At 50.1% G+C, this 21,348-nt stretch overlaps 1 protein-coding gene across 1 annotated transcript in view; it reads right to left on the reverse strand.

Annotated features, from left to right (window-relative positions):
• ahr2 (aryl hydrocarbon receptor 2) overlaps window positions 1-21,348 on the reverse strand; it is a 203,648-nt gene that overhangs the window by 44,128 nt on the left and 138,172 nt on the right. The window contains exon 4 of the mRNA XM_068035886.1: window positions 19,835-19,924. Within this exon, the coding sequence (XP_067891987.1) occupies window positions 19,835-19,924 (90 nt within the window). The remainder of the gene's footprint in view (window positions 1-19,834; window positions 19,925-21,348) is intronic.

Consider the following 21,348-nt stretch of genomic DNA (forward strand, 5'->3'; position numbering starts at 1 on the left):
CAGCAATAAATAGAGAGGGAGACAGGACCTCGACACACAGAGCACGGAGCTGAACAGCAATAAATAGAGAGGGAGAAAGGGCCTCGACACACAGAGCACAGAGCTGAACAGCAATAAATAGAGAGGGAGACAGGGCCTCGGACACACAGAGCACGGAGCTGAACAGCAATAAATAGAGAGGGAGACAGGGCCGCGGACACACAGAGCACGGAGCTGAACAGCAATAAATAGAGAGGGAGACAGGGCCGCGGACACACAGAGCACGGAGCTGAACAGCAATAGAGAGGGAGACAGGACCTCAACACACAGAGCACGGAGCTGAACAGCAATAAATAGAGAGGGAGACAGGGCCCCGGACACACAGAGCACGGAGCTGAACAGCAATAAATAGAGAGGGAGACAGGACCTCGACACACAGAGCACGGAGCTGAACAGCAATAAATAGAGAGGGAGACAGGGCCCCGGACACGCAGAGCACGGAGCTGAACAGCAATAAATAGAGAGGGAGACAGGACCCCGACACACAGAGCATGGAGCTGAACAGCAATAAATAGAGAGGGAGACAGGACCTCGACACGCAGAGCACGGAGCTGAACAGCAATAAATAGAGAGGGAGACAGGGCCTCGGACACACAGAGCACGGAGCTGAACAGCAATAAATAGAGAGGGAGACAGGGCCGCGGACACACAGAGCACGGAGCTGAACAGCAATAAATAGAGAGGAAGACAGGGTCCCAGACACACAGAGCACGGAGCTGAACAGCAATAAATAGAGAGGGAGACAGGGCCCCGGACACACAGAGCATGGAGCTGAACAGCAATAAATAGAGAGGGAGACAGGGTCCCGGACACACAGAGCATGGAGCTGAACAGCAATAAATCGAGAGGGAGACAGGGCCCCGGACACACAGAGCATAGAGCTGAACAGCAATAAATAGAGAGGGAGACAGGGTCTGGACACACAGAGCACGGAGCTGAACAGCAATAAATAGAGAGGGAGACAAGACCCCGTTCACACAGAGCACGGAGCTGAACAGCAATAAATAGAGAGGGAGACAGGACCCCGGACACACAGAGCACGGAGCTGAACAGCAATAAATAGGATGGGAGACAGGACCCCGGACACACAGAGCACGGAGCTGAACAGCAATAAATAGGATGGGAGACAGGGTCCCGGACACACAGAGCACGGAGCTGAACAGCAATAAATAGGATGGGAGACAGGGTCCCGGACACACAGAGCACGGAGCTGAACAGCAATAAATAGAGAGGGAGACAGGACCTCGACACACAGAGCACGGAGCTGAACAGCAATAAATAGAGAGGGAGACAGGACCCCGGACACACAGAGCACGGAGCTGAACAGCAATAAATAGAGAGGGAGACAGGACCCCGACACGCAGAGCACGGAGCTGAACAGCAATAACTAGAGAGGGAGAAAGGACCTCGACACACAGAGCACGGAGCTGAACAGCAATAAATAGAGAGGGAGAAAGGACCTCGACACACAGAGCACGGAGCTGAACAGCAATAAATAGAGATGGAGACAGGACCCCGACACACAGAGCACGTAGCTGAACAGCAATAAATAGAGAGGGAGAAAGGACCTCGACACACAGAGCACGGAGCTGAAGAGCAATAAATAGAGAGGGAGAAAGGACCTCGACACACAGAGCACGGAGCTGAACAGCAATAAATAGAGAGGGAGACAGGACCTCGACACACAGAGCACGGAGCTGAACAGCAATAAATAGAGAGGGAGACAGGACCCCGACACACAGAGCACGGAGCTGAACAGCAATAAATAGAGAGGGAGAAAGGACCTCGACACACAGAGCACGGAGCTGAACAGCAATAAATAGAGAGGGAGACAGGGCCTCGGACACAGAGAGCATGGAGCTGAACAGCAATAAATTGAGAGGGAGACATGACCTCGACACACAGAGCACGGAGCTGAACAGCAATAAATAGAGAGGGAGACAGGGCCCCGGACACACAGAGCATGGAGCTGAACAGCAATAAATAGAGAGGAAGACAGGACCCCGGACACACAGAGCATGGAGCTGAACAGCAATAAATAGAGAGGGAGACAGGACCCCGGACACGCAGAGCACGGAGCTGAACAGCAATAAATAGAGAGGGAGACAGGACCTCGACACACAGAGCACGGAGCTGAACAGCAATAAATAGAGAGGGAGACAGGACCCCAACACACAGAGCACGTAGCTGAACAACAATAAATAGAGAGGGAGAAAGGACCTCGACACACAGAGCACGGAGCTGAACAGCAATAAATAGAGAGGGAGAAAGGACCTCGACACACAGAGCACGGAGCTGAACAGCAATAAATAGAGAGGGAGAAAGGACCTCGACACACAGAGCACGGAGCTGAACAGCAATAAATAGAGAGGGAGACAGGACCTCGACACACAGAGCACGGAGCTGAACAGCAATAAATAGAGAGGGAGAAAGGGCCTCGACACACAGAGCACAGAGCTGAACAGCAATAAATAGAGAGGGAGACAGGGCCTCGGACACACAGAGCACGGAGCTGAACAGCAATAAATAGAGAGGGAGACAGGGCCGCGGACACACAGAGCACGGAGCTGAACAGCAATAAATAGAGAGGGAGACAGGGCCGCGGACACACAGAGCACGGAGCTGAACAGCAATAGAGAGGGAGACAGGACCTCAACACACAGAGCACGGAGCTGAACAGCAATAAATAGAGAGGGAGACAGGGCCCCGGACACACAGAGCACGGAGCTGAACAGCAATAAATAGAGAGGGAGACAGGACCTCGACACACAGAGCACGGAGCTGAACAGCAATAAATAGAGAGGGAGACAGGGCCCCGGACACGCAGAGCACGGAGCTGAACAGCAATAAATAGAGAGGGAGACAGGACCCCGACACACAGAGCATGGAGCTGAACAGCAATAAATAGAGAGGGAGACAGGACCTCGACACGCAGAGCACGGAGCTGAACAGCAATAAATAGAGAGGGAGACAGGGCCTCGGACACACAGAGCACGGAGCTGAACAGCAATAAATAGAGAGGGAGACAGGGCCGCGGACACACAGAGCACGGAGCTGAACAGCAATAAATAGAGAGGGAGACAGGGCCGCGGACACACAGAGCACAGAGCTGAACAGCAATAGAGAGGGAGACAGGACCTCAACACACAGAGCACGGAGCTGAACAGCAATAAATAGAGAGGGAGACAGGGCCCCGGACACACAGAGCACGGAGCTGAACAGCAATAAATAGAGAGGAAGACAGGGTCCCAGACACACAGAGCACGGAGCTGAACAGCAATAAATAGAGAGGGAGACAGGGCCCCGGACACACAGAGCATGGAGCTGAACAGCAATAAATAGAGAGGGAGACAGGGCACCGGACACACAGAGCATGGAGCTGAACAGCAATAAATAGAGAGGGAGACAGGGTCCCGGACACACAGAGCATGGAGCTGAACAGCAATAAATCGAGAGGGAGACAGGGCCCCGGACACACAGAGCATAGAGCTGAACAGCAATAAATAGAGAGGGAGACAGGGTCTGGACACACAGAGCACGGAGCTGAACAGCAATAAATAGAGAGGGAGACAAGACCCCGTTCACACAGAGCACGGAGCTGAACAGCAATAAATAGAGAGGGAGACAGGACCCCGGACACACAGAGCACGGAGCTGAACAGCAATAAATAGGATGGGAGACAGGACCCCGGACACACAGAGCACGGAGCTGAACAGCAATAAATAGGATGGGAGACAGGGTCCCGGACACACAGAGCACGGAGCTGAACAGCAATAAATAGGATGGGAGACAGGGTCCCGGACACACAGAGCACGGAGCTGAACAGCAATAAATAGAGAGGGAGACAGGACCTCGACACACAGAGCACGGAGCTGAACAGCAATAAATAGAGAGGGAGACAGGACCCCGGACACACAGAGCACGGAGCTGAACAGCAATAAATAGAGAGGGAGACAGGACCCCGACACGCAGAGCACGGAGCTGAACAGCAATAACTAGAGAGGGAGAAAGGACCTCGACACACAGAGCACGGAGCTGAACAGCAATAAATAGAGAGGGAGAAAGGACCTCGACACACAGAGCACGGAGCTGAACAGCAATAAATAGAGATGGAGACAGGACCCCGACACACAGAGCACGTAGCTGAACAGCAATAAATAGAGAGGGAGAAAGGACCTCGACACACAGAGCACGGAGCTGAAGAGCAATAAATAGAGAGGGAGAAAGGACCTCGACACACAGAGCACGGAGCTGAACAGCAATAAATAGAGAGGGAGACAGGACCTCGACACACAGAGCACGGAGCTGAACAGCAATAAATAGAGAGGGAGACAGGACCCCGACACACAGAGCACGGAGCTGAACAGCAATAAATAGAGAGGGAGAAAGGACCTCGACACACAGAGCACGGAGCTGAACAGCAATAAATAGAGAGGGAGACAGGGCCTCGGACACAGAGAGCATGGAGCTGAACAGCAATAAATTGAGAGGGAGACATGACCTCGACACACAGAGCACGGAGCTGAACAGCAATAAATAGAGAGGGAGACAGGGCCCCGGACACACAGAGCATGGAGCTGAACAGCAATAAATAGAGAGGAAGACAGGACCCCGGACACACAGAGCATGGAGCTGAACAGCAATAAATAGAGAGGGAGACAGGACCCCGGACACGCAGAGCACGGAGCTGAACAGCAATAAATAGAGAGGGAGACAGGACCTCGACACACAGAGCACGGAGCTGAACAGCAATAAATAGAGAGGGAGACAGGACCCCGGACACACAGAGCACGGAGCTGAACAGCAATAAATAGAGAGGGAGACAGGACCTCGACACACAGAGCACGGAGCTGAACAGCAATAAATAGAGAGGGAGACAGGGCCCCGGACACGCAGAGCACGGAGCTGAACAGCAATAAATAGAGAGGGAGACAGGACCCCGACACACAGAGCATGGAGCTGAACAGCAATAAATAGAGAGGGAGACAGGACCTCGACACGCAGAGCACGGAGCTGAACAGCAATAAATAGAGAGGGAGACAGGACCCCAACACGCAGAGCACGGAGCTGAACAGCAATAAATAGAAAGGGCGACAGGACCTCGAACACACAGAGCATGGAGCTGAACAGCAATAAATAGAGAGGGAGACAGGACCTCGACACACATAGCACGGAGCTGAACAGCAATAAATAGAGAGGGAGACAGGACCTCGACACACAGAGCACGGAGCTGAACAGCAATAAATAGAGAGGGAGAAAGGACCTCGACACACAGAGCACGGAGCTGAACAGCAATAAATAGAGAGGGAGACAGGGCCCCGGACACACAGAGCACGGAGCTGAACAGCAATAAATAGAGAGGGAGACAGGACCTCGACACACAGAGCACGGAGCTGAACAGCAATAAATAGAGAGGGAGAAAGGACCTCGACACACAGAGCACGGAGCTGAACAGCAATAAATAGAGAGGGAGACAGGGCCTCGGACACACCGAGCATGGAGCTGAACAGCAAGAAATAGAGAGGGAGACAGGACCTCAACACACCGAGCATGGAGCTGAACAGCAATAAATAGAGAGGGAGACAGGACCCCGGACACACAGAGCATGGAGCTGAACAGCAATAGAGAGGGAGACAGGACCTCGACACACAGAGCACGGCGCTGAACAGCAATAAATAGAGAGGGAGACAGGACCCCGAGACACCGAGCATGGAGCTGAACAGCAATAAATAGAGAGGGAGACAGGACCTCGGACACACAGAGCACGGAGCTGAACAGCAATAAATAGAGAGGGAGACAGGGCTCCGGACACACAGAGCATGGAGCTGAACAGCAATAAATAGAGAGGGAGACAGGACCCCGGACACACAGAGCATGGAGCTGAACAGCAATAAATAGAGAGGGAGACAGGACCCCGGACACGCAGAGCACGGAGCTGAACAGCAATAAATAGAGAGGGAGACAGGACCCCGACACACCGAGCATGGAGCTGAACAGCAATAAATAGAGAGGGAGACAGGACCTCGACACACAGAGCACGGAGCTGAACAGCAATAAATAGAGAGGGAGACAGGGCCCCGGACACACAGAGCATGGAGCTGAACAGCAATAAATAGAGAGGGAGACAGGACCTCGGACACACAGAGCACGGAGCTGAACAGCAATAAATAGAGAGGGAGACAGGACCCCGGCACACAGAGCACGGAGCTGAACAGCAATAAATAGAGAGGGAGACAGGACCTCGACACGCAGAGCACGGAGCTGAACAGCAATAAATAGAAAGGGAGACAGGACCCCGGACACACAGAGCACGGAGCTGAACAGCAATAAATAGAGAGGGAGAGAGGACCCCGGACACACAGAGCATGGAGCTGAACAGCAATAAATAGAGAGGGAGACAGGACCTCGACACACAGAGCATGGAGCTGAACAGCAATAAATAGAGAGGGAGAAAGGACCTCGACACACAGAGCACGGAGCTGAACAGCAATAAATAGAGATGGAGACAGGACCCCAACACACAGAGCACGTAGCTGAACAACAATAAATAGAGAGGGAGAAAGGACCTCGACACACAGAGCACGGAGCTGAACAGCAATAAATAGAGAGGGAGAAAGGACCTCGACACACAGAGCACGGAGCTGAACAGCAATAAATAGAGAGGGAGAAAGGACCTCGACACACAGAGCACGGAGCTGAACAGCAATAAATAGAGAGGGAGACAGGACCTCGACACACAGAGCACGGAGCTGAACAGCAATAAATAGAGAGGGAGAAAGGGCCTCGACACACAGAGCACAGAGCTGAACAGCAATAAATAGAGAGGGAGACAGGGCCTCGGACACACAGAGCACGGAGCTGAACAGCAATAAATAGAGAGGGAGACAGGGCCGCGGACACACAGAGCACGGAGCTGAACAGCAATAAATAGAGAGGGAGACAGGGCCGCGGACACACAGAGCACGGAGCTGAACAGCAATAGAGAGGGAGACAGGACCTCAACACACAGAGCACGGAGCTGAACAGCAATAAATAGAGAGGGAGACAGGGCCCCGGACACACAGAGCACGGAGCTGAACAGCAATAAATAGAGAGGGAGACAGGACCTCGACACACAGAGCACGGAGCTGAACAGCAATAAATAGAGAGGGAGACAGGGCCCCGGACACGCAGAGCACGGAGCTGAACAGCAATAAATAGAGAGGGAGACAGGACCCCGACACACAGAGCATGGAGCTGAACAGCAATAAATAGAGAGGGAGACAGGACCTCGACACGCAGAGCACGGAGCTGAACAGCAATAAATAGAGAGGGAGACAGGACCCCAACACGCAGAGCACGGAGCTGAACAGCAATAAATAGAAAGGGCGACAGGACCTCGAACACACAGAGCATGGAGCTGAACAGCAATAAATAGAGAGGGAGACAGGACCTCGACACACATAGCACGGAGCTGAACAGCAATAAATAGAGAGGGAGACAGGACCCCGGACACACAGAGCACGGAGCTGAACAGCAATAAATAGAGAGGGAGACAGGACCCCGACACGCAGAGCACGGAGCTGAACAGCAATAAATAGAGAGGGAGACAGGACCCCGACACACAGAGCACGGAGCTGAACAGCAATAAATAGAGAGGGAGACAGGACCCCGGACACGCAGAGCATGGAGCTGAACAGCAATAAATAGAGAGGGAGACAGGACCTCGACACACAGAGCACGGAGCTGAACAGCAATAAATAGAGAGGGAGAAAGGACCTCGACACACAGAGCACGGAGCTGAACAGCAATAAATAGAGAGGGAGACAGGGCCCCGGACACACAGAGCACGGAGCTGAACAGCAATAAATAGAGAGGGAGACAGGACCTCGACACACAGAGCACGGAGCTGAACAGCAATAAATAGAGAGGGAGAAAGGACCTCGACACACAGAGCACGGAGCTGAACAGCAATAAATAGAGAGGGAGACAGGGCCTCGGACACACCGAGCATGGAGCTGAACAGCAAGAAATAGAGAGGGAGACAGGACCTCAACACACCGAGCATGGAGCTGAACAGCAATAAATAGAGAGGGAGACAGGACCCCGGACACACAGAGCATGGAGCTGAACAGCAATAGAGAGGGAGACAGGACCTCGACACACAGAGCACGGCGCTGAACAGCAATAAATAGAGAGGGAGACAGGACCCCGACACACCGAGCATGGAGCTGAACAGCAATAAATAGAGAGGGAGACAGGACCTCGGACACACAGAGCACGGAGCTGAACAGCAATAAATAGAGAGGGAGACAGGGCTCCGGACACACAGAGCATGGAGCTGAACAGCAATAAATAGAGAGGGAGACAGGACCCCGGACACACAGAGCATGGAGCTGAACAGCAATAAATAGAGAGGGAGACAGGACCCCGGACACGCAGAGCACGGAGCTGAACAGCAATAAATAGAGAGGGAGACAGGACCCCGACACACCGAGCATGGAGCTGAACAGCAATAAATAGAGAGGGAGACAGGACCTCGACACACAGAGCATGGAGCTGAACAGCAATAAATAGAGAGGGAGACAGGGCCCCGGACACACAGAGCATGGAGCTGAACAGCAATAAATAGAGAGGGAGACAGGACCTCGGACACACAGAGCACGGAGCTGAACAGCAATAAATAGAAAGGGAGACAGGACCCCGGACACACAGAGCATGGAGCTGAACAGCAATAAATAGAGAGGGAGACAGGACCTCGACACACAGAGCATGGAGCTGAACAGCAATAAATAGAGAGGGAGAAAGGACCTCGACACACAGAGCACGGAGCTGAACAGCAATAAATAGAGATGGAGACAGGACCCCGACACACAGAGCACGTAGCTGAACAACAATAAATAGAGAGGGAGAAAGGACCTCGACACACAGAGCACGGAGCTGAACAGCAATAAATAGAGAGGGAGAAAGGACCTCGACACACAGAGCACGGAGCTGAACAGCAATAAATAGAGAGGGAGAAAGGACCTCGACACACAGAGCACGGAGCTGAACAGCAATAAATAGAGAGGGAGACAGGACCTCGACACACAGAGCACGGAGCTGAACAGCAATAAATAGAGAGGGAGAAAGGGCCTCGACACACAGAGCACAGAGCTGAACAGCAATAAATAGAGAGGGAGACAGGGCCTCGGACACACAGAGCACGGAGCTGAACAGCAATAAATAGAGAGGGAGACAGGGCCGCGGACACACAGAGCACGGAGCTGAACAGCAATAAATAGAGAGGGAGACAGGGCCGCGGACACACAGAGCACGGAGCTGAACAGCAATAGAGAGGGAGACAGGACCTCAACACACAGAGCACGGAGCTGAACAGCAATAAATAGAGAGGGAGACAGGGCCCCGGACACACAGAGCACGGAGCTGAACAGCAATAAATAGAGAGGAAGACAGGGTCCCAGACACACAGAGCACGGAGCTGAACAGCAATAAATAGAGAGGGAGACAGGGCCCCGGACACACAGAGCATGGAGCTGTACAGCAATAAATAGAGAGGGAGACAGGGCCCCGGACACACAGAGCATGGAGCTGAACAGCAATAAATAGAGAGGGAGACAGGGTCCCGGACACACAGAGCATGGAGCTGAACAGCAATAAATAGAGAGGGAGACAGGGCCCCGGACACACAGAGCTTAGAGCTGAACAGCAATAAATAGAGAGGGAGACAGGACCCCGGACACGCAGAGCACGGAGCTGAACAGCAATAAATAGAGAGGGAGACAGGACCCCGACACACCGAGCATGGAGCTGAACAGCAATAAATAGAGAGGGAGACAGGACCTCGACACACAGAGCACGGAGCTGAACAGCAATAAATAGAGAGGGAGACAGGGCCCCGGACACACAGAGCATGGAGCTGAACAGCAATAAATAGAGAGGGAGACAGGACCTCGGACACACAGAGCACGGAGCTGAACAGCAATAAATAGAGAGGGAGACAGGACCCCGGCACACAGAGCATGGAGCTGAACAGCAATAAATAGAGAGGGAGACAGGACCTCGACACGCAGAGCACGGAGCTGAACAGCAATAAATAGAAAGGGAGACAGGACCCCGGACACACAGAGCACGGAGCTGAACAGCAATAAATAGAGAGGGAGAGAGGACCCCGGACACACAGAGCATGGAGCTGAACAGCAATAAATAGAGAGGGAGACAGGACCTCGACACACAGAGCATGGAGCTGAACAGCAATAAATAGAGAGGGAGAAAGGACCTCGACACACAGAGCACGGAGCTGAACAGCAATAAATAGAGATGGAGACAGGACCCCGACACACAGAGCACGTAGCTGAACAACAATAAATAGAGAGGGAGAAAGGACCTCGACACACAGAGCACGGAGCTGAACAGCAATAAATAGAGAGGGAGAAAGGACCTCGACACACAGAGCACGGAGCTGAACAGCAATAAATAGAGAGGGAGAAAGGACCTCGACACACAGAGCACGGAGCTGAACAGCAATAAATAGAGAGGGAGACAGGACCTCGACACACAGAGCACGGAGCTGAACAGCAATAAATAGAGAGGGAGAAAGGACCTCGACACACAGAGCACAGAGCTGAACAGCAATAAATAGAGAGGGAGACAGGGCCTCGGACACACAGAGCACGGAGCTGAACAGCAATAAATAGAGAGGGAGACAGGGCCGCGGACACACAGAGCACGGAGCTGAACAGCAATAAATAGAGAGGGAGACAGGGCCGCGGACACACAGAGCACGGAGCTGAACAGCAATAGAGAGGGAGACAGGACCTCAACACACAGAGCACGGAGCTGAACAGCAATAAATAGAGAGGGAGACAGGGCCCCGGACACACAGAGCACGGAGCTGAACAGCAATAAATAGAGAGGAAGACAGGGTCCCAGACACACAGAGCACGGAGCTGAACAGCAATAAATAGAGAGGGAGACAGGGCCCCGGACACACAGAGCATGGAGCTGAACAGCAATAAATAGAGAGGGAGACAGGGCCCCGGACACACAGAGCTTAGAGCTGAACAGCAATAAATAGAGAGGGAGACAGGGTCCCGGACACACAGAGCACGGAGCTGAACAGCAATAAATAGAGAGGGAGACAGGACCCCGTTCACACAGAGCACGGAGCTGAACAGCAATAAATTGAGAGGGAGACAGGACCCCGGACACACAGAGCACGGAGCTGAACAGCAATAAATAGGATGGGAGACAGGACCCCGGACACACAGAGCACGGAGCTGAACAGCAATAAATAGGATGGGAGACAGGGTCCCGGACACACAGAGCACGGAGCTGAACAGCAATAAATAGGATGGGAGACAGGGTCCCGGACACACAGAGCACGGAGCTGAACAGCAATAAATAGAGAGGGAGACAGGACCTCGACACACAGAGCACGGAGCTGAACAGCAATAAATAGAGAGGGAGACAGGACCCCGGACACACAGAGCACGGAGCTGAACAGCAATAAATAGAGAGGGAGACAGGACCCCGACACGCAGAGCACGGAGCTGAACAGCAATAAATAGAGAGGGAGAAAGGACCTCGACACACAGAGCACGGAGCTGAACAGCAATAAATAGAGAGGGAGAAAGGACCTCGACACACAGAGCACGGAGCTGAACAGCAATAAATAGAGATGGAGACAGGACCCCGACACACAGAGCACGTAGCTGAACAGCAATAAATAGAGAGGGAGAAAGGACCTCGACACACAGAGCACGGAGCTGAAGAGCAATAAATAGAGAGGGAGAAAGGACCTCGACACACAGAGCACGGAGCTGAACAGCAATAAATAGAGAGGGAGACAGGACCTCGACACACAGAGCACGGAGCTGAACAGCAATAAATAGAGAGGGAGACAGGACCCCGACACACAGAGCACGGAGCTGAACAGCAATAAATAGAGAGGGAGAAAGGACCTCGACACACAGAGCACGGAGCTGAACAGCAATAAATAGAGAGGGAGAAAGGACCTCGACACACAGAGCATGGAGCTGAACAGCAATAAATTGAGAGGGAGACATGACCTCGACACACAGAGCACGGAGCTGAACAGCAATAAATAGAGAGGGAGACAGGGCCCCGGACACACAGAGCATGGAGCTGAACAGCAATAAATAGAGAGGGAGACAGGACCCCGGACACACAGAGCATGGAGCTGAACAGCAATAAATAGAGAGGGAGACAGGACCCCGGACACGCAGAGCACGGAGCTGAACAGCAATAAATAGAAAGGGAGACAGGACCTCGACACACAGAGCACGGAGCTGAACAGCAATAAATAGAGAGGGAGACAGGGCCCCGGACACACAGAGCACGGAGCTGAACAGCAATAAATAGAGAGGGAGACAGGACCTCGACACACAGAGCACGGAGCTGAACAGCAATAAATAGAGAGGGAGACAGGGCCCCGGACACGCAGAGCACGGAGCTGAACAGCAATAAATAGAGAGGGAGACAGGACCCCGACACACAGAGCATGGAGCTGAACAGCAATAAATAGAGAGGGAGACAGGACCTCGACACGCAGAGCACGGAGCTGAACAGCAATAAATAGAGATGGAGACAGGACCCCAACACGCAGAGCACGGAGCTGAACAGCAATAAATAGAAAGGGCGACAGGACCTCGAACACACAGAGCATGGAGCTGAACAGCAATAAATAGAGAGGGAGACAGGACCTCGACACACAGAGCACGGAGCTGAACAGCAATAAATAGAGAGGGAGACAGGACCCCGGACACACAGAGCACGGAGCTGAACAGCAATAAATAGAGAGGGAGACAGGACCCCGACACGCAGAGCACGGAGCTGAACAGCAATAAATAGAGAGGGAGACAGGACCCCGACACACAGAGCACGGAGCTGAACAGCAATAAATAGAGAGGGAGACAGGACCCCGGACACACAGAGCACGGAGCTGAACAGCAATAAATAGAGAGGGAGACAGGACCCCGGACACACAGAGCATGGAGCTGAACAGCAATAAATAGAGAGGGAGACAGGACCTCGACACACAGAGCACGGAGCTGAACAGCAATAAATAGAGAGGGAGACAGGACCCCGGACACACAGAGCACGGAGCTGAACAGCAATAAATAGAGAGGGAGACAGGACCCCGACACGCAGAGCACGGAGCTGAACAGCAATAAATAGAGAGGGAGACAGGACCCCGACACACAGAGCACGGAGCTGAACAGCAATAAATAGAGAGGGAGACAGGACCTCGACACACAGAGCACGGAGCTGAACAGCAATAAATAGAGAGGGAGAAAGGACCTCGACACACAGAGCACGGAGCTGAACAGCAATAAATAAAGAGGGAGACAGGGCCTCGGACACACAGAGCACGGAGCTGAACAGCAATAAATAGAGAGGGAGACAGGACCTCGACACACAGAGCACGGAGCTGAACAGCAATAAATAGAGAGGGAGAAAGGACCTCGACACACAGAGCACGGAGCTGAACAGCAATAAATAGAGAGGGAGACAGGGCCTCGGACACACCGAGCATGGAGCTGAACAGCAAGAAATAGAGAGGGAGACAGGACCTCAACACACCGAGCATGGAGCTGAACAGCAATAAATAGAGAGGGAGACAGGACCCCGGACACACAGAGCATGGAGCTGAACAGCAATAGAGAGGGAGACAGGACCTCGACACACAGAGCACGGCGCTGAACAGCAATAAATAGAGAGGGAGACAGGACCCCGACACACCGAGCATGGAGCTGAACAGCAATAAATAGAGAGGGAGACAGGACCTCGGACACACAGAGCACGGAGCTGAACAGCAATAAATAGAGAGGGAGACAGGGCTCCGGACACACAGAGCATGGAGCTGAACAGCAATAAATAGAGAGGGAGACAGGACCCCGGACACACAGAGCATGGAGCTGAACAGCAATAAATAGAGAGGGAGACAGGACCCCGGACACGCAGAGCACGGAGCTGAACAGCAATAAATAGAGAGGGAGACAGGACCCCGACACACCGAGCATGGAGCTGAACAGCAATAAATAGAGAGGGAGACAGGACCTCGACACACAGAGCACGGAGCTGAACAGCAATAAATAGAGAGGGAGACAGGGCCCCGGACACACAGAGCATGGAGCTGAACAGCAATAAATAGAGAGGGAGACAGGACCTCGGACACACAGAGCACGGAGCTGAACAGCAATAAATAGAGAGGGAGACAGGACCCCGGCACACAGAGCATGGAGCTGAACAGCAATAAATAGAGAGGGAGACAGGACCTCGACACGCAGAGCACGGAGCTGAACAGCAATAAATATAAAGGGAGACAGGACCCCGGACACACAGAGCACGGAGCTGAACAGCAATAAATAGAGAGGGAGAGAGGACCCCGGACACACAGAGCATGGAGCTGAACAGCAATAAATAGAGAGGGAGACAGGACCTCGACACACAGAGCATGGAGCTGAACAGCAATAAATAGAGAGGGAGACAGGACCTCGACACACAGAGCACGGAGCTGAACAGCAATAAATAGAAAGGGCGACAGGACCTCGAACACACAGAGCATGGAGCTGAACAGCAATAAATAGAGAGAGAGACAGGGCCTCGGACACACCGAGCATGGAGCTGAACAGCAATAAATAGAGAGGGAGACAGGACCCCGGACACACAGAGCATGGAGCTGAACAGCAATAAATAGAGAGGGAGACAGGACCTCGACACACAGAGCACGGAGCTGAACAGCAATAAATAGAAAGGGAGACAGGACCCCGGACACACAGAGCACGGAGCTGAACAGCAATAAATAGAGAGGGAGACAGGACTTCGACACACAGAGCACGGAGCTGAACAGCAATAAATAGAGAGGGAGACAGGACCCCGACACGCAGAGCACGGAGCTGAACAGCAATAAATAGAGAGGGAGACAGGACCCCGACACGCAGAGCATGGTGCTGAACAGCAATAAATAGAGAGGGAGACAGGACCCCGGACACACAGAGCACGGAGCTGAACAGCAATAAATAGAGAGGGAGACAGGGTCCCGGACACATAGAGCATAGAACTGAACAGCAATAAATAGAGAGGGAGACAGGAGTGAGAGGGCCAAAGTTTAGAGGGGATGTGCAAGGCAAGTTCTTTACACATAGGGTGGTGAGTGCCTGGAACTTGCTGCCGGGGGAGGTGGTGGAAGCTGATGCGATAGTGACGTTTCAGAGGCATCTTGACAAATGCATGAATAGGATGGGAATAGAGGAATATGGTTCCCGGAAGCGCTAGAGGTTTTAGTTTAGGCAGGCATCAAGATCGGCGCAGGCTTGGAGGGCCGAATGGCCTGTTCCTGTGCTGTACTGTTCTTTGTTCAATAAATAGAGAGGGAGAAAGGGCACCGGACACACAGGGCACGGAGCTGAACAGCAGCAGTGCTTATTCAGTGAAGAAAAATCAAGCAGTAACATCACAGTGTAACAGCTAGGTGGTTGGTTGGTGAGTGTTACCTTTGTCTTTATTCCTCTTAGTGAGAATGGTGGTTTAAAATACAAAAATTAATCAATTGCCTAATAGGTTTGTCAATTTTGTAGGTTTTTAAATTGGACGTTTAAGTCGGCTTAATTCTAAGTAAGTCTTACGTTTTATTTAAATGAACCTTCCTATAAATAAGGTTAGCACATGGGAAGCAGCTGATTGGTGAGTATCTTGTGAGTATTTATTTAAGTTTTTAAGTTCATTTCTGTTAAGCCAGTTAATAGTCTATTAAATAGAGGCATAGTGGGGCACCTCAGTTCCATTTGATGCACATCCTGCTCCACGTGGGAACTCCAGAAAGCTTCTCGTGTACCGACCGCTCCCAGACGGAGCTCCATACCGACCGCTCCCAGACGGAGCTCCATACCGACCGCTCCCAGACGGAGCTCCATACCGACCGCTCCCAGACGGAGCTCCGTACCAACTGCTCCCAGACGGAGCTCCGTACCAACTGCTCCCAGACGGAGCTCTATCCTGACTGCTCCCAGACGGAGCTCCTCCACATTGATTGCTCAAATATGCCCTTCCATAACAATGGCTATGAAGTGGTACCCAAAAACGAGATAGCAGACTTGCTGGACTGTAGGGGTCACTCGGGGGTGACGGCTCTATGACGACCAGTGTTTCTTCCTTGGCGCCTAAGTGCACTGGAAAAAAATTGATGCCCAGTTGCCAAAACCACAAAGCTTCCTAAATATAAACTGTGCAGGATGGGAAGCAGCGATGTCTCTGCTTGCGTCACAGTGAAGATAAACAGCGACAGAGACTATATGTTCCCTCTTGCCTTGTCCTCTGAAATTCGATCTCCCATTTCAAGGCATTGCTTCACAAGTTTTGCAACACAGAAAAAATAATCACACAAATTCCCAGCACTGCATACATTAAACAATTAGCTACAGTTCATTTAATGTAAAAATCCAAACATTTCAGTGTATAATTTATGCAATGTTGTTCAGTTTCTCCTCTGCATCCTTATTGGTACAAGCTCTTTCTCAGTAAACTTGGGAGTTTTGCAGAAGGGAACATTTCATTACATTTCTCTAGCATCAGTAACAATTCTCCGTGCTGGTCATTGCACATGTTAAATACAGAGTTTGGCTTTCTGTCTAAACATTGCTCCTTCAATTATCCCTACATCTGGTACAAGACAGGTTAGGGACACTGTAAAGCTTCCTCTACACTGCCATCAAGCATGGCCTCATCCAAGTGTAAGAGGTACAGGTAGAGCTCCTTCTACAGTTTTCTCCCTATATTAGCCTTTCTTGGGGTCTTGTCAACTGAATGCCAGATGTGCTGAATTACAGATAGTTTGGTACTGCAGACTTGGCAACGTGAAACGGGTTCAGTCTGCCTGCAACTAATTTTACATTGAACGCTTTTAGCCAATAAAGGCAAGAGTCTTCCATCCCATCAATCTGTGCTGGATTTTGACATAAAAGTGATGACTGTGAACCTCTGCAGTGACTCGAGTCAGCACATCATCCTCTTCCAATGCCTCTGCTCCATAGTCCAGCTCAGTGTGACTTCCTTTGCTTGGCTCCACTCTTACCAATCCAATCGTCGCCATAGCATCATCGGCAATGGCTTCACCTCCAGCCCCATTACCTCCAAAGTCCCCCAACGATCAAGCGTTGGCTCCGCCTTCTTCCTCATCTACAGTGGGCCATTTGCAGACATGGGGTCAGCTTCCACATGTATGCTGTGAACACCCAGCTTGACCTCTCTAGAACGCTGGTCTTGATCCCTTTACTGACTCTGTGTCGTCAGATGGCCTGTCTGATACTAGTCTCAGATGAGCTATAATTTCCTCCAGGTAAACTTTAGGAACCCATCATCTTCACCCCTGCTACAAATTCCACACTCTTGCCACTAATTCAATCCCCCACCCAAGCCACTGTCTCAGGCTGAACCAGAGTGATCACACTTCCCCACCTTAACTCTTTGTTCCTCTGACTCTCATCTTTTGTGCATCCCCCCACTCCTTTCAGCCAACCATTGGCAATTGTGCCTTCAGCTCCCTCGGCCCCATGCTCTGGAATTGCCTTCTTAAAGTCCTCTGCCTCTCCAGCTTACTGCTCTTCTTTAAGGTCCTTCATAATCTCTAGCTCTGCAACTAAGCTTTTGGAAACCACTACCATGATCCCTTTAATTGACTTTGCATTCATTTACACTAGGGAGAAGTGCCTTGCAACATTTGTTTCTACATTAGAATGGATAAATAAATGCAAATTGTCGATGAATGTACAAGCCCAATATGACTACTACAAAGATCAACTTGCTGCAATGTGTGAAGTCTCCTTCAGGTTTCCCACTGACTCCATGTTTAAAACACTAACACTATTCTCTCAATTCTCAAACAACATGCTGAGATTTAGCTCCTGCTTCAGTAGAGATAACAATGAATACTTTAGTTCCCTAGTTCTGTATTAAAGTACTCTTCCAGGCACCATTTCAGAGATACAGTACACATGGACTGTGCTCTCACTGCAAACATGCAGAGGATAACTCTTACAAAACAGGGCTTCTTACACATTTTTTTTCTTGCTCACTTCAGAGAGCCATTCTTAATTTATATTTGACCCCACCCCACCACCATTTGTAAAATCTGTCGACTGCAATCATTTTAGGCCTCTTACAAACCTGACCGTAATTTAATTTGCTCTGTGCTGAGTGCACTCTACCAGTGCTGCTAAAGTGGGTAAGTCCTAGAGTGAGATCACATAAGAACATAGAAATAGGAGCTGGAATAGGCCATTTGGCCCTTCGAGCCTGCTGTGTCATTCAATAAGATCATGGCTCCACCTTCCTGCATTATCTTCCTCTCCCTTAATTCCCTGAGTACCCAAAAATCTATTGACCTCTGTCTTGAATATACTCAGTGACTGAACACCCACAGCTTTCTTGGGGACAGAATTCCAAAGATTCACAACCTTCTGAGTGAAGAAATTTCTCAGCTCAGTCCTAAATGGCTGACCCCTTATCCTGAGACGATCAACCCAAATTCTAGATTCCCCCACTCAGAGGAAACATCCTCCCAGCATCTACCCTGTCAAGCCCTTTAAGAATTTTATATGTTTCAATGAGATCACCTCTCATTCTTCTGAACTCCAGGAATATAGGCCTAGACTACTCAATCACTCCTCGTAGGACAATCCTCTCATCCCAGGAACTAGTCTAGTGAGCCTTGGAATTCTCTATCGCAGTGGGCTCTGAGAATCAATTGAGTTGTTTTTAAAAAAAAGATACTTTCTTGGCGGTGAAGGATATTAAAGGATATGGAGGAAGGCTGGGAAATTGGGATTAAGAAGATAAGGAGCTCCATGGATAACAAATAGTGGAGCAGGCCATCAATGGGATGAATGGTCTACACTAGCTCCTGTAATGGGAATTTAAACAAGGCAGAATAAAAAACTTTCGTAGCTGGCCTGTCCTTTGGAGTGAACTTCACTTCAAAAGGATACTTATTTGATGTATTTCACTTGTAAATGATCCTGTAATTTTTCTTTTTTGAAAAAAACATACATTTCTTTCATAGCATTGACCCAAATGTCGACATTTCTATTTGCAAGATGAATGACAACTTGCATCTATATAGCATCTTTAATGTAGTAAAACATCCAAAAGCACTTCACGGGAACATTACCAAACCAAATTTGACACCAAGCCACAGAAGGAGATATGAGGGCAGATGACGAAAAGCTTGAACAAAGAGGTGGGTTTTAAGGAGCATCTTAAAGCATGAGAAAGAGGTAGAGAGGCGGAGAGGTTTAGAGAGAGAATTCCAGAGCTTAGGGCCCAGGCGGTTGAAGGCATGGCCACCAATGGTGGAATGATTAAAATCAGGATGCTCAAGAGACTGGAATTGGAGGAGAACAGAGGCACAAGAGCAGCATCGTGTAAAGTTACTTTTAAAAAATCAAAGAGAAAAGATAACAAAAATGCTGGAAATCACATCAGGATAACCAGGATCTGAAAGAGAAGGCAAGCTCATGTTGTGAGTGAGATCCTTCGTCAGGAACAAATGAAGAATTTGGGGCTGTTTGGTGTTTTTGACCCCTGCCCACTAGATACTGCCAAGCCCATTCTTGGACCCTTATAGCCAGAAGACAATGATGATCAACGTTTGAACATGAAATGCATTTGAATTCAGGTTCCAAATATGAAAGACCAGTGTCTAAAACATTGCACTGCCCAGTCCCTTGAACAATTTGATCTTTAAATGAGAGTTTTGATGGCAAGACTCTTTCACTTAATGAAATCTCAGACTCACCTGGTGAAAGCCAAGGTAATCCTGAATGGTGGGAGATGTGTAGAAGACATATCCTTCAGCGGTGACAACCAGAATAAAGCCATTCAGAGCCTTTAAAAAGAGGACAAAGGAATATTAGTAGCAGCCAATTTAATGCCAGTCTGTGCCAGATCTATCAAGTGATGTTGTACTAGGGAACCACTAGAAACTGGGTTGAGAGCAGTAATCATATCACTTCAGCCAGTGACAGAGAGGACAGAGGGAGAGAGAGAACAAACCAAAGATGGCAGGAATGAAAGCTGGCAACTGTCCTGGAATAAGATGCCTCGTACCATGAAAGAGAATTTGTCTAGACTTCTGCCTCATTCTTCACATAATGACTGAATTTGCTGTTTTGCGGATCAATAACTGAAATTAGTGCAATCCAAAATATCCTGTCATTCTCACTGAGGCAAGAAGCATCGATTTCTACATCCATTTATGGTCAATCTGTGCTCATCAAAGCTATGGAGAATGGAATAAATTGGGCTATATCATCCATGCTAGAGAGTGACTGTAAAAGATGTTTTCCCATTGGGCCACTCGTTTCAGAGCGTGGAACTAAAGCAGCCCCCAGATGCCATTCCTTCCTGCTCCCAGAAAGTTAAGCGACAGCTTTGCTGGTATAAAAAGCTGAGTCTCTGCTGCTGCTGAAAATGGTTAGCCAGTCGGATGTCTATTGGTAACTGCAGCTAATGGCAAAAGAATGGCATGTTTGGCATCTGCCACCATTTTTGCTTTAATAACCAAGCACTTATGAAGAACCATAGACCTGACAACCTCGCCGGACTTGCAAATGCCTCCAATTTTCCACACACAATAGCGAGACACAATCTACATTTTTGCCAACTTATCTTTGTTCCCTGGCTAATCAGACAGGGTAATCCAGGCTATGTTTTTTTCCCCCAATATACGACATTCTATAAAAGCACAATACATTTCCCCCTGTGCAACGCCATCAGTGCTGGTAAACATCCCTCACAATTAATGACTGCTTTGTTCTATTGCTGCTCCAATATGGGAAGAAATTGCCAGCAAATAATGTAAATATAGCCCCAAGTCACGCAAGGGAACCTTTTCCTTCCAAACAATGTGCTCTCAGCTCTCTGAAGCAGTTTAAGTAAAGGGAGGCACCATTAAACTTTCAATCACTGCCAAGATAATTAGACCTTCTTGACCCGGTCTATTGTTGGTTCCATTTAAAAAGCTCAGGTTCCACACTCCGCAGGATGCATTAAACATTAACAGCACTTGATGTTGATAAGATTCCCACAAATGGCAGGCACAGAGATCTCCTGCCCGAGACAGCACTCCACAATATTGAAACAGTACTAGTCTCTGAACTTGATGGCATTGGACAATCACACTGCTTGCAAGTACCCATAGGTTGCTACTTAAATCAAAGTGTAGGACACCAGATTTTTCTATTATTCATTCATGGGACATGGACATCACTGGCAAGGCCAGCGTTTATTACCCATCCCTAATTGAGAAGG

The sequence above is a fragment of the Heterodontus francisci genome, chromosome 7, assembly GCF_036365525.1.
Source record: "Heterodontus francisci isolate sHetFra1 chromosome 7, sHetFra1.hap1, whole genome shotgun sequence".
NCBI lineage: Eukaryota > Metazoa > Chordata > Chondrichthyes > Heterodontiformes > Heterodontidae > Heterodontus > Heterodontus francisci.